The 14,777-nt window shown below is 42.4% G+C and overlaps 1 protein-coding gene across 2 annotated transcripts in view; it reads left to right on the top strand.

Moving 5' to 3' along the window:
- Positions 1–2,104: 2,104 nt before the first annotated feature.
- The window catches only part of acap3a (ArfGAP with coiled-coil, ankyrin repeat and PH domains 3a), a 73,306-nt gene continuing 60,633 nt past the window's right edge, over positions 2,105–14,777 (top strand). For both annotated transcript variants that reach the window (XM_020651348.3, XM_065961097.1), the window contains exon 1: positions 2,105–2,332. In XM_020651348.3, coding sequence (XP_020507004.1) covers positions 2,286–2,332 — 47 coding nt within the window. In that variant the 5' untranslated portion in view covers positions 2,105–2,285. The remainder of the gene's footprint in view (positions 2,333–14,777) is intronic.

The raw sequence follows: 14,777 nt of genomic DNA, 5'->3' as shown, positions 1-14,777 counted from the left end.
CCTCCCGAGAGACGATGAGATCATCTCCATTCATGGCCTGAGTCGCAGCCTTTTAAAAGCGGGGAACAATGGCGCTCTATGAAAACCTGCAGTGAAATCCCAAGCAGGGGCTCCTTCGCCAAGCTTTTCCCATTTCCTGTGAATTAATAATAGCCCGGCTGGGGAAATGGATGCACTTGATTTAACATCTGAATGGGAAAGTAGACAGATATGGCAGCAACCCTACGATGTGTTAAATGCAGAAGAGTTTCTTTGAAGTGTTTTGGAATTAAGCAATTAGTTCCACTGAGTCATGTTGTTCATATTAAATAGATTGCACAGCTTGCAAAGCAGTAACACAAGCTGATATGATATGGATAAATAGATAAATAGATATCACACTTTATCAGAGGTGTGAAAAAGATGAAGAGGTGAGAGAATCTTAGTATAACATCGGGAGAAGGGACTGATCCATCGTTGGTGTTTGTTTATTTATTGCTAGAGTTAACACACCACAGGGTATAAAGTACTTTGATTATTTGTACTGAATTGCACTGAATTATATTTATAATTAATTTTATTTTTTCTATTATTTTGTCTCCATAGCAATATAAAAAAGCAGTTAAAGAGAATCAGCCTGAGTTTACTTTTGACTGTCCCAACTTTAAACTTCTTTCGGTCCTTCATATATTTTTCCAGTTTTTCCACAAATTGAATAAATTAAAATGATCAATTCATTTCCACAGACAGCATCTGAGATTACTGCTGGGAAAAATCAGGTTGTATTCATTCAAATGAGCTGAATCGTGACGTCAGCGTCTTACTCATTCTCATGCAGAGGGCTGAGCTCGTGTTGCGTTCAAGGGTTGTCAGGCATATCACTAGTGTTACAAGTTGTTTGCAAAACGACCCTAATTCTGGAAAAAGTGTACTTAAGTATAGTCTTGAGATATGTTTACTTCACTGCAGTAATTCATTTTATGATGCTTTATACATCTGCCTTTAATACAGATTTATTTGACCTGTTATATCACTTTTATTTGTTTCATCATCTGCAGTCAAATACAACCAAGACTTTGAGCACTCTGACTTTTAAAAAAGAGTATTCCTGTATTGCATTGTTCTTTTTTCTTTTGTTCTACTTCTTTTAGTGGCCGTTAAATAAAGAAACATTAATGTTGAAAGGTGATGGAATAATGTGCCTCCTATTATACAGTATGCAGTGTCATTGTTATAAAAATGTAACATCTATTTACGGTACTTTCTGACTTACACACATTAACAACTTTAATTTTAAATGGCAAAGTGCATCATGTTCAATACATCTACAATGTGCCTTTCATTTCAATCCTAAGTTTATTAGCTTTATTCAAATTATTTATTGTAAGTGTCACCCCCATTAATCAATTTGTGTCAGTGAAAGCCAGCTGGCTACTTTTCAACTTCAGCTATGTGGTGAGTTGTGTCTTAACCAAGCGCCAACCTCAGGTGTTCAAATATAAAGCCAATGCGGAAGTGCTAAAAAATTGCAGTTCGTCAAGTGTCTGCTTGAGGCTGGCTCCAAGAGACCAGAAAGTCACCATCACACCACATTCACAAAGGGCCGATACTAGGTTGACCAAAAGTTAGTTTGAGACAGCATTTCCAATATGGCGACTGCCATCGACTGGCTTCAAAGTCCTCTTCAGAAACCATTGGGTGATGTCATTGAGACTATGCCCATGTTTATACAGTCTATGGTTCAAACCAAAGAGGTGGTGATGTCTAATATTTCATCTTCAGAGAAACCAATATAGGGCAGTAAAATCCGTTTAGTGAAGTCAAGTCACAGTGGTTCACACATGACATCAAAAGCATCATGACTAAGAAAAAAGAAACATTAAAATAGTTTACAATGTTCCCATAACATGTTGTGGAATAAGCAGCATAGAGACAGAATATTTTTCCCGTTTCGTACTTATCATGTATCACTTCATGTGACTCTTTCCCTAATTTCCCACTAAATGAAGCTTATAAAGAAAACAAGTCGGAGCGTCGGAGTGGGCTACTGATAAATCCGAGCTAAGCGGGAGACCCTGAACGCAGCACACGGTCCTGTACTGAGTGAAGCAGCTCCCGGAGCTTCAGAGCGGGACTGAGGGAGTGAATGAGCCGCTGCAGGAGGAGCAGGAGAGACAGACGGAGGAAACGCTGAATCGGATACTTAAACGTTACATCTGCGCTTTAAAAAAAAACAAAAAACAAACTCAAAACCGGGACATGAAGTCCGTATTTTAAACTCGTTGATAACTTGACTCCAGCCCAAGATGACGGTGGATTTTGAAGAATGTATTAAGGATTCCCCCCGCTTTAGGTAAGAAGAGCATGAAACTCTATCCTGCTCAGTGAACTGTTGATCGCCACATTTCTCATGCACAATTTCTCCAATGTTCAGGGTTATATCCTTTTATTACTTCTTTGCACTGAATGCATACACGACTTCTCCATGTGTCCGCTTTGTACGATGCATTCTGGGACTGAATGGTTTGTCACGTTTTTGCTTAAACCTCAGTTGTGTTTGTGGCAGTCAGATTTTTGAGTCATCCTAACAGACACTCAAAGTCTGAGCGTGGTGATGAGCAATGCGGCCATATGAGCTGTCACATGGGCTGAGCTGGATCTAAATCATATGCTATCAGATTATCAGACATTTCCTTGCATGCATCCCCCTCCCCTCCCTTTGTGAATTTATCAGCACACACTCAAATAGTTAACGGAGGCTGAGGAGATCACTGTAATAAAACGCCTGACTTTATTCATTACCGTCCGTCAACATCAGTGTGTGTGCGCTGCAGTTTGAATAGTGGCAGTAATTGTTGGATCAGAGGAAACTGAAGGCTTCCCCACACAGCCTGCACCAAAGCCCCCCCCCCCCCCCCCCCCTTGACCGTGGTGCTCCAAAGGTTACATAAATAAGGCAGGAATTTTTCTACACCCACATCTGAACCTGCCCATGGTCCTCTGCTCCCAAAAGAGTCCAGAGCCTCCCAGGCTGTGAGGTGGAGTTAAAAATACACACGTCAGGAGATTCCTTTACTCAAGTAAACCTGCAGAAACTCCCATTACAAATCATGCATTCAGCATGTTAGTTTGAGGAGAGATCAGCTGAGTTTCTAGGACATTAACTGTGAATGACATTTTCTGTAATTTGCCATGCAGATACTTTAGAACTCCCCTGGAAATAAAAAGCACAAAACAGCTGTGATAGGACCGTATTAAAGGTTTGATAAGGGGGTAGTTTTATGTTTTTTCAGTAATAAAGGAAATATGCTTGAGCTGCAACGCCTCTGACTTGCAGTGCACACAAAAAAATGATCACTTCGTATTTTTAGTAATGTGAGAAGTTAATGGAGTTATTTTTAGAAAAGAAAGCTTTTCCTCATTTTCTCAAATTGCACGGTTGAAAGATTTCTTTAATTGGGAGAATAACTCACCGGTTTATCGGCACTGACAGTAATCCTTTGTTGCAACTTTCAAACTCGCTTTCTGTCACTGAACTTGTTTTTGCTTTCTCCTGCTGGAGATAAAGATCTCTGTTCCCAAATCAAAGACTTCCCCCGACTTGGCAGCAGCACCTTAATGACAGACATCTGGAGACAGGAGACATGTCAGGAAGCGCTGACTTAACAGTTTTTTCACCTAGCCAGCTCCCTTCCTTGTCTCATGTGCTTAACAGCGAGGCCACAGAAAGACGGACTGCATTGCCAAAGAGTGACCCGGCTCATTATTTAGAGCTCTGAGAGGCCTCGCTGTGATAGTTGCTTTGAACAGTTTGATAAAGTGATTTTTTTTTTTAACGGACTGGAGCTGTGAATGTGGAATGAAAACATGCCTCCTCCTCCTCATCCTCATCCTCCTCGTCATATACTGAACAGATATTTCTGTACAATGCGACTGTCTGCTATGCTTTGAATTTATGCTTTTCATCTTCCGGATCAAAGCCTGGCTCAGATACAGTTTGGGCCAAAATCGAGGTGTATACAGGAGCAGGAGTACATTCCATTCAGTTGCTAACATGTATTTTAATAGTCCAATTTTCGTCGCCCTGTCACAATAATTGGACTTCTTTGAACTGCATGTTCAAAAGACTTTGTTGAATTGCCTCTTTTGTCTTTCTCGCTCTCAAAAAACCAGAGGCATTAATAATAATTGATCCTTTATTAATCCCGCGAGGGGAAATTCAGTTTTACACTCTGTTTAATGAATATGCTACACAAACATGCACAAACAGGATCCTATGGACATGCATTAATGGGAGAGGTCTCAGAGTGAGGGGGCTGCTTTTGGGGTTTGATGCCTTGCACCTCGGCAGTGCTCAGGCACCTCTCCAGCTACCAGACCAATATCCGAACTTGGTCCATGCTGGGACTTGAATCGGCGACCCTCCGATTCCCAACCCAAGTCCCTACAGACTGAGCTACTGCTGCCTCTATCTGAGATGAGATGAGATGAGATTCAACTTTATTGTCATTACACATATACAAGTATAGAGTAACGAAATGAGGTTTGGCATCTCACCAGAAGTGCAAATAAGCAGAAAGTGCAAAAGTCTGTGCTATGTACAGTAATTCTGTGCTATGTACAGTAATTGCAAAATTTACAGATGTAGACAAAAAAAGTGAATTATGAGATATATCTGGATGGCTGGATTAATGGGATGCAATAAATATAAATAAATGCTATAAATAAGTAATGTTACAAAATAAGTGTGTTCTTAGGATTATAATATACAGATTAAGGTGCAGTGAGCATGCTATACTAATAATATACAGATTAAGATGCAGTGAGATGCAGTATTATCTATCTATAATACTATCCTATTTACAAAAGAAGCTGCATATCCTTTAATTTAAGAAGATGGACTAGGAAACTGTTTGATATATCTGCTTGAAAAATGACTAAAAAGATTGATCAGTTCTAGGAAAAGTTGCAGATCCTTGCAGAGGGAGGTTCACGGTCAGTCAGTGCAAGCTTTCCTCCACTTTGTGTTGAGTCTCGCGGGGGTGTTGAAGTGACCGGAGAAGACGCTGAAAGAGGCAGAGTAAATGCATGTTCTTGCAGCCAGCGAGGCCTCTAACAGTGTTTTTCACAGAGCGTTCAGATGCCTCCTTTGTGGGGGCTAAAAGCAGCGCTGGGTGGTGTTATGCAACAACCCTGGAGGTGGATGACTGGGAGGAAAGCGACAGGCACAGAGTGCAAGAAAAATCCAGGCTTTTTCTTTATGAAGCTTGAGCATTACACTCTCTGCTTCCCATGTAAAAATCAAGACAGGAACTCAGTCCTGCAGTTATCTCACATGTCCCAGGCTTCTCTGCGTGTTAAACACAAGCCATGGGACATAAACACAACACGGGAAAAGTTCTTCTGCACTTGCCAACATCACGATGAGTCAGCAGTCCAGTTTAAGGTCTGTGGATCTCTTGGACAAACTGTTCTGTGTTTTGATCTCTATGGATACTTAAGACTCGGACAAGATGTGAGATTGCAGCCAGTGATGCATCTCTCCACATCTGTTTTTGAGAAAAGCGCTGTGTGTGTGATGGTAACACGGCCCGCAGGAACTGGTGTGTTTGTGTTTGCTCCGGCACAACATTGACGTTTGAGCTTTTTTTTTTTTTTTTCTCCACGCTGACGTGTTAATCTGAGGGTCACACTCACGCACAGACGATGATACTGAGGGACCTCACAACCAGTATGAGGTCTGCTTTTTGAAATGGTTGGGAACAGGGATCATAAGAGGGATTGACTTACTGAGTATCCACATTTTCCTTTGAATAAAAAAACGTCTTTTTGTGCTTGAAAGATTTTAGAATTTCTCCCAGACCATAAATTATAAGGTTAGGATTTAACCTGTTTAATTTAGGAGTTGCTTCTGTGTTGGCCGGTTAGGATGCACTTTAGGATGTCTTGTTTTAAAAGGACCCTGAGTCACTTTGAATGCCTTTAAACTCTTGCTTTAGAGGAAATTTCTCCTGTGTTGTATTTGCTGTTTGATGGACCGTTCATTTGTCCAAACCGTCCTTCTTCAGAATATGTTTATTGTCCAGAGAGCGTCTTGCTTCCTCTTAGAGATGGATTCTTCTCAGTGTGTCTGAAAGGCCCCCGGGGCAGAGAGAGAGAAAGAGCCCTGATGATACTTCCTCTCTTCTCATGTGAACAGCTGGAGGCGGAAAGTTGGGCGAGGCGGACTTCATGGTGATGATGTGTCTCTCATTGACTCATATAGAGCAGAGAAAGCTTGACAGGTCGGGGAATCCAAGGCCACTGACCTGTGGGACTCGCTGCTGGTGTTGTCTGTGAGAGAACCAGGCGGGGGGGGGGGGGGTTCGGTGTCAAATTCCAACAGATGACTGGTATGGTGGAATTTAGAGCATCTAATGTGATGTCTCGCTTTGTTAGAGATGGATTTAATACGTCTGTTTGGTGGAAATTTGAGTCAATAGGAAATTTCATAAGTTCTGAGGACTAAAATCTCAGAGCAGATGAGATCACGCAGAGAAAATTGGACCATCAAAACAACAGGATGATGTCATTCATCTGAAGGTCAATAATAAATGACTTAATAAATGGAAACTCAAAGGGCTACGACTATATGAGTGTTTCATTCTCAATGAAACTGTTGGCTATGACTTGATGGTTTGGTCTGCACATTTTGAGAACGATTTCAAATTTCTTGTCTTATGTCATAAACAAAGAGGCAGCATCTTCAAACGTGTTTCCACTGTCCAACCAACCTTCAAGAACCAGGATCATTTTAGCTAAATCCACGAATATATAATGCAGAAATACAACAAACAGCTGAAAAGCTCTGATCAAGTTCAAATCTCAGTCATGAATAATGAATTTAAAAAGCTCTAAAATTGTCCAAACCGGGGCGACAGTTTGAGCTCCTTTTAGCGTGCTCTTTATTAGTGAATGACCTGGAAAGTACCTGGCTTGTTGCGCCTTCTGGATTGTGATGTTCTACCATCTGTTTCTGTCTCTGTGGGAAAAGAATTTATTGCAGGATTACATCAACTGACTTCATATTTTATACACATTCACTCAGAGGAACTTATTGCCAAAGAAGGCCTTCAAACACTCCTAATGTTGAAGTCGTTTTGGTACGAGATGGCCCTTATTAATGTTCAGAGGAGTTGTGCTGAATTCCAGGCATCCGGTTCATCTCAGTTCATAGTTGTAAAAAAATAAAATAATTTTTCAGCCGTTGGAGGATGTTTTTTTCTTGTGTTTCTGGAAGATCTGCCTCTCCAGCTGCATGGAGCTGGAAGGGATTTCTTCTAGCGACTGTGTGGTCTCGTTACATCTGCTCTATTTCAGACTGACCTCCTTCTCCAACTTCAAATCTGTGTCAGTGGTCCTTCTGTTCAGGGCTGCTCCTCCCATCACTCTGACTTTGACCAGTTCATTGATTTTCAGCTGGTCTCTGTTCCATCTCTCTCCAGAAGCAGGAGCAACTTTGAAATAATCACTTATGAATACCTAAACGTAAATGAAAACAATTTCTGATAGCTAGCTCCAGTTTAATGTGAATTCATTCAGATGGTGTGAAAACATGGCCACTTACCTCTACCCTATTGATTGGTCCAAATCCAAATGATAACTCTGTAGGTGCAGGGATAATATAAGCAAGTATGCAGCATCGTGTTCTGTATTGAATTAACTGGTTTCAGTTATCTGCTTGGAGGAATTGCCCACTAATAATTTAGGGTTAGGGTTACTTAAATGGGAAGAACGTTGGGGTCCATTTCTGCAACATTTGGACTCATCCTGACAACATTTTGTACCTATATATCCTTTCATTTTCTCTGTTTTATTTATGGACATTTCCATTGTGGACAGCTTGAATTTAGCAATAACAGATGGATGGATGAATGTAATGTAGTTTTGGATGTAATTTTTATTACCTGAAGAAGACCTTTGTGCGCGGGCCTATCTTCATCCAATTATTTTTACCTACCACAAGCCATGCAGGCGTTATTTTTGGTGTTTTTTATCTTGAAAATAGATTTTTATTTGAACCTGTCCACGTGAGACTGATATATTTTGTAACTTTTTTTAAATTAGACAAATACACTTGCTTAGATGTGAGTTTTTGCAGTGAAGAATGTCCGTTTTTGGAGTAGTAACTCCCCTGCTACCTCATTTCATTTATTTATTTATATACCGATGGTGGCCCTCATACACTGTGGAAATAATTAAGCTCTGAACCTAAAACAAGATATTATCCAGTATGCTTTTGTCCTGTTTGGCATCAATTTAATGACCTCTGCTTCAGTGCTTTAGGTGCATTAAACTCATGCTCTACTCATCTCCTCCACCCTTATGAGTTTATTCTGCTATTTTAATTTTTCATCCGCGTTCTTGATTTAATGACCCAGAAAGCCTAGTGGCGCTGGCCTGCGGCCGTTTTGCACCATTACCGAGCTGCGAGCCCGAGCGCTAGCAGCACGAGCGCTAACGGCTCCAGGTAATGAAAGTGACAGGGATTAAAGCAGCAGGCAGTGTGTCTTAATCAGGGATTGGCCCACATTCTCCCGCTCAAATCCCGGAACGGCAAGGTGTCACACCTGGAGGCTTAACGTCCCCAATTGGTGTCATCCTGATGTGAGGGGCTGCAAAAAGATCTAATGATGCAGAAAGCAATATGATTTCTTAATCACATCGTTGTTGCCCTCCTACTGAGGTGGCTCAGCACCATTAGCTGGAAAAAAAAAAAAAAAGCTTTCATCTTTTAAAAATGAGACCAGATGACGGGCTTTCACCGATCGGAGCTTCTGAGCTCACCAGGCGCCAAAGCATGCAGAGAAGTGTCCGGAGGGTTGATGCTTATAGATGATCATTGTAGAGTATTAGAAGGAATGTACAAGTGCAGTTTGATAGAACAAAGCTGAAGTACATTGTTTTCTTCATGGAGGTTTTTGTCAAACTGTTAAATCAAGAGTTGTTTTTGTTGTTTTTCCGACTACAGTGATACTAATCTATATGTATGCAGGTCGTTCATAGTTTTGTTCTTGCTTGTTAAGAGTGACAAAATGCATACTTGTGTAAAGGATGTTTTAAAAATGTAAGAAGTTTGAACCCAGGCTCGACACAGCTAACAGATCATCATATAAAAGTCTAATTATTGTTTCCAGAAACTTCTAGATTTTTACCACGGACACAGTGACTTACTTAACTTTCCTGATCAATCATGGCCCGGTCATGTGGAACTCCCATGATGTGCTCCATGATGTTCAAAAGACTCCGTTAGAAAAGCAAAAATAGTCGCGTCTGCAACCTATAATGCAAAAAAATGTTCATGCCGTCTTCCCAATGAGGTCATTGACCTTTTTAATGACTTTGTACGGCAATGCGGAAGGCATTATAATGTGTCTATATCCGGGAAGTTAATTGATGATTTGTGTAAATGGAGATTAATCCTGAAACGATTCAGGACGCAGAAATGATGTCATCTGAGCCTTTTGTGTTAAGGGACGGGTCCCCCTGCATGAGTCCTGGCTTTCCCTCCCGTTTCACACACAAAGACTCACAAAAAGCTTGTGTGCGTTACACTGAACACTCTGCTAATCTGCCTCAGTCCAACATCCTGAGAGATGTGAAAGACCTTGAAACCAGCCTACGCACAACGGGCAAGAGTGTGATCGGTTTATTAAGAGTGTTGGGATCTAATAACCACTTCCTCTTGTCTGTCTTTTCCGAGCAGCCATCCGGTGTTGCCACAGGTTGCGCATGCTGCGCTGCAGACATTGAATCAGCACTATGGCAACATACTGAGCCTTAAATGATGAATGAGTTGAGTGAATTGGCATTAGTATTCCTATCACAGCCCAGGATGAATGAGACCAGCAATGACTAATGCGAGGCAGGGGAGTTAGAAAACAAGATTTCGGGCCAGCGAGTGCAGATTCTGCGCACACACTGAGTAGATCTTAAACGCTGATAACTCCAGACTGTTGGTTTTTTAACTTCACAGCGTGGCCGAATAAAAATTGCACAAGACCCAGAATTTGTTTTCCCTTGCAGATTGGATTATGGTAATGGAGAGGGAACATCTGATCTCAATTTTGTTTGGCTGTGGCTATCAGATTTCTTGTACCGTTTGGGAGGCTAAATCCACTTTTCCCGTTGATATGCAAGAGAAGGGCTCCAATTTTCTGCAGAGACAGGACTGATGGTGCGTTTTTCTCCCACGATAGCAAGGAGAGAAAAATCTAAGAAACATGTGGGAAATTTTTAAAATGTGTGTACCAAAGTTTAGCTAACAACAGGTCGCTGGAATCTCTCATATTTTGATCATCATCATCTGTTCACCCTCAACCCTTCCTGACCCTGAGCGGAGGGAGTTAAGCCTCAGCTGCAACGTGACTTCCTGGAATGTCTGCTGGTCATGCCTTTTGAAAAATGGATGTAATTCTGAGTTAATGTAAATAGTCATACTAATGTTCCTGATGGATTATACGTACAGTAAAGCAGAGCTGTCAGATGTAGGCTACTGCACAAGAGGCTGGCATAATGCAAACAGACAGCTGTGCAGTTCTCTCTATTTCTGCTCTGATCCCAAACTTTTTGTTGGTCAAATTCGAGAAATTTCTGTGTAATATGGCTAAAAAGGCGAAGATACAGTCTGTTAGCTTAGCTTAGCACAGATGTATAGAGAAAAACTGCAATTTGAATCAAGATCCTTTGAGTCTGACATGATGAAAAACAAATATTTAGACATTTTCTTGTCAGGGGTTGCCATTGTGTTTGGCACGGACTGTTTTTTTTTGCAGGCAGACTTTTCATATTCAAGGTAAAACGCTAATTGGAAAGAATTCCCAATTTTCTTAGCAGATAACGACCGCATCTCTCCAATCTCGTGGCCAACCTCTCAGCTGTAATTACAACTCAACTGAAGGAGATTTGCCCTCCAGTCAAGGGCAGCATGTGAGAAATGTCCGCCTCTTGTTAGGTTCGGGGGTTTGGAGTTCTCAGTTGTGGCTGTGCGTGATTTGTCAGCTGACTCACAAAACAGCCGACACAATGACCCAATTTGGTCTCATTCCGGATAAATAAAAACAATCTAGGACAAATGTAAAAAAAAAAAAAAAAAGTCTGGAAACGGGAGTTATGACGAACAGATTGTTCTGTTTAATGTCGTGTCTCTGAAACGTCTCCCCTGATGACCCGGCTGCTCGGAAAAGCTACAATATCTGGAGGGGAAAGTGCCTCTGTATTTTCCAGGTGTGTTAACATCAGGACGTGCTCTATACCTTTACGTCCCCAAGGGTCAAGAAAACGGATGAAGTTATCGACAGGAGCGGGGATTTCTGACCATGCAGATATGTTCTCGGCGTTACTTTTTTGGTCAAGCGTCATAAACATTTGAAGACGAGATGAAGAGAGAAATCGTCGGACTCCACAGGCTCTTCGCTCCGTCTCTGCTCCGCTCTGAAACGCTGAATCACACGTGTACAAGCATCTGTTTTTGATTAGTTCCTCGCACTCCCTCTCTCTTCCCCTTTTCCGTCCTCCCTGCCTTCCTCTGGGTGCGGGGGCAGGCTTCTGGTCGACACTGGGCCAGAACCGGGTCTTGGGACAGGCCAGGAAATGCGTCAGTCCGCTTGAATATTGAAAGCAGGCGCGGGGGTAAAGGCTAAAACCCCAGAGAGACGATGCGTGTGAGGAAGTCGCTGACTCTCACATTTATGACACCCAGCCCTGAGTCACAAACATTAACCTTAAAACACCCTTAAAGATGCTCCAGAGACAATAAAACAGAAAGGACTGCTGACCACAAGAAGAAGACAGATCATTGACTTCTTTCATCCAACGATTTAAAAAAGTGAAGAAACATGTGGTCTAGTGGTTTTTGAATAGTTGTACCAGGAAGTATTTTTAGAAGTGCTGAAATGATTGACAGTTATTTTATGAACCGCAGAGTTCCTGCTTTTCAGATGTGATGGTTTTGAGATTTTCTTCAATTTTATGACATTAGCGTCAGCATTAAGCTCTTTATTCACTTAGCTGACTGACAGGACCTTTTATATCCAACGAGCTTAGTCAGCAAATCTCATGAGGTATACTTTGATGTAAAATTCTCAATATTCAGTTCTGCTACAGCGCCGTAAAAAGGCTCCGCCGTCATCACGCGTTATGAGGACATTCATATTGATTCGGCAGCGGCTCAAAATTCTGAATTCACAGATCAGCAGGACTTTAGCATTCCTCTTCACTCTTTCTCTCGCTGTTGTTTGTGGATGTTTGTTGTGGTTCTCTCCGGAGAGTGTGGTTTGGTGAGAAGACCAAATGATCCGTGACTAGGCTTCATTTTTTCTCACAGAACGGTATAATTTAGCTGTTTTCTTTCCTCGCTCTGAATCTGGCAGATGTGTCGACGCTGAAGCTCTCCAGAGAGTCGTTTTCAGTGCCATGCTTCAGCTGCTCCATGCTTAGCTTCATTGTTTGGCACACATCAGTTGTCACAGTTGATGTTGTCGCACAAAGTTGGATTGTCTCTTACATAATTTGTAGGTTTCACAAAGGAAAATTAGCAAAGAAAGGCTGTTATTGTCTTTTCATTTTTCCCACATGTAGAGCTTCAAACCCGAGGCTAACGCAACAGAAATGTCATCCTTTGGCTTTTTGGATGTTTTTCCTGGATCCTCCCTGGTCCTCTTCTCCATGTTGCGTGTCCTTTATGACGCTGTCAGGGTCCGGTTAGTTCCTGGTTTGGCCGACACACGAGTTATATCAACATTCAGGGTTGATGGACCGATGGGAGAGGGGTCGTAGGTCGTGGAGGGGAGCCAGAGAGTGACGTCAGACCAGAGGAAACACCTGGGAAGGAAGTGACAGGATCTATCACCTTTTCCCGTTCTCTCATTTTTTTTTTTGTTGCTGATCTAACACTGTGACCTTTTCACACATGAGCTGTACTCCTGGAAAATCTTCAGAAATGATCAGGGATGGCTGCATGTAAGAACACAAGTGTCCAAATCTGCGACATGCCTTGTACACCCCCCTAGTACAAGGCGGGTGAAATGTCTGAGCCAGCCGATGTCTGAATGCAGAAGATAATAGTCTGAAAGGTTTTCTGCGAGGGCGTGAGTACTTTATACTCTTTTAAAGGTTAAAAATTGAAGTAGTGCTATTGGCAGACATCTCACAACCCCCGTCTTGGTGGCTCCGTTTTGGGAACCAATGGTATAGATCACCCAGAGTCCACATGTGGAAGGGGCTATGACATATATATAAACTCAAGCTTCAGTCCAGAAGCTAAACTAAACAGTGAATCTGTTTTTCGAGGTGTTTCCTCCAAGAGATGTTTTAATCTCTGGATTAAATGTAAAGCAGCAGACATCCACTTGAAGTCTTCATGCTTCAAGCCTCTTTGGAATAAAAAAGGGATGTTTCAGCATAATTCATGTTGAAGCCGCCGTGTTGTTCCTGTGCACAAACGTCTCTCAAGCTTCAGACAGGAAGGAGCTGAATGCTTCACACGTCTGGTATGCCTTTCTAGTGCAAGCCAAGCTGCGTGTTTAGCCCACAAAAATGCAGAGAAAGACTCCCAGCTCAGCCCCACCACCCGCCGGACACATCATCCCTGTGTGTGCGGGAGGATTTTCACGGAGGGGAATTCAGCTATTTCAACAAAATGTCAGGGTGTAACAATGTCGGATTGGCGCTCTTTTCTGCACCCCGGAAAAAAAAAAGCACCACGTCTGTGGGCTTTATTGTCTTCCTCACTTCAATGGGACATTGTCCAGACCGGTTCTCACAGTCTAGGCCTCTTCTGGATCCTCTTCTGTGTGTGTGTGTGTGTGTGTGTGTGTGTGTTCTTTCTTAAGAACGTCCAGAATATCTTGCCTGACGTTTCTGTGTGTTGTAGTCATCTCGGACCACCCTGACTTAACATAAACCTGCACAGCCAGACGAGGCCTCTCTCTCTTCCCCTGAAATTCTCAACATCAACATCATCCCTCTACCCACCCACTCTTACAATACTTGCTGTGACGCCGAACACATCCTCTTGCATCCTATTTAATAATAAACACACAAGTTGAGACTGTCCATTCATATCTGTTTCCCTTGTGATGGTGCACAGGAAGCCCCTGGTGGACCTGTCAGAGGCGTGCTTTAAATGCTGCTGTTGTTGTGCTGAAAGGGTTAATCTGTGTCACATTTCCTCTACATACAGTCTTTGTTGGCTCCCAGTCTGAAGTGCCATTTCCCCGTGGGCTGTGGTGGCCTAATTGTGCGACCCCCCTCCCCCACCCCCCCCCCCCCCCCCCCCCAACCCCACCACCACCACCACCACAAATAGCTGATGGGGGGATGGAAGGAGCTGGCATTGTATTATGCATGGTGGCTACATCCAGCTGGTTTGTCAAAAAGCCTAATTGCAGCAGATATTATGGACCTTTTCCCAACTGAGTGCCAAATTTGTCAATTGTGTAGCCTAAGAGGTCCTCTCCCGGTCCTGATTGTTAAACACTAACAACAAGAAGCAATCTAGACTCCAGCCAAAGACTGCTGGAATGCAGCCAAGCAAAGTCAAGGCATCACTTTCATCCGGACTGAAAAATGTAAGAAAACCATTAAATATGAAATCTGTAGACATTCATGGTCCCCAGAGGATGAATCCAAACGGCTTTGGGTCATCTTCTGACTTTCCATTCAGCACCAGTAGAAGGTTAACATAAATATCTGTTTGTGAAATGTCACAGCGACTTTTGGATGAATTACCATGAAGATCAGTGCTGCTGATGTTCATG

Source organism: Labrus bergylta, chromosome 12 (genome assembly GCF_963930695.1).
Source record: "Labrus bergylta chromosome 12, fLabBer1.1, whole genome shotgun sequence".
NCBI classification, from domain to species: domain Eukaryota; kingdom Metazoa; phylum Chordata; class Actinopteri; order Labriformes; family Labridae; genus Labrus; species Labrus bergylta.
Note: the sequence above shows the minus strand (reverse complement) of the source record. Positions and strands in the feature narration are given on the sequence as shown.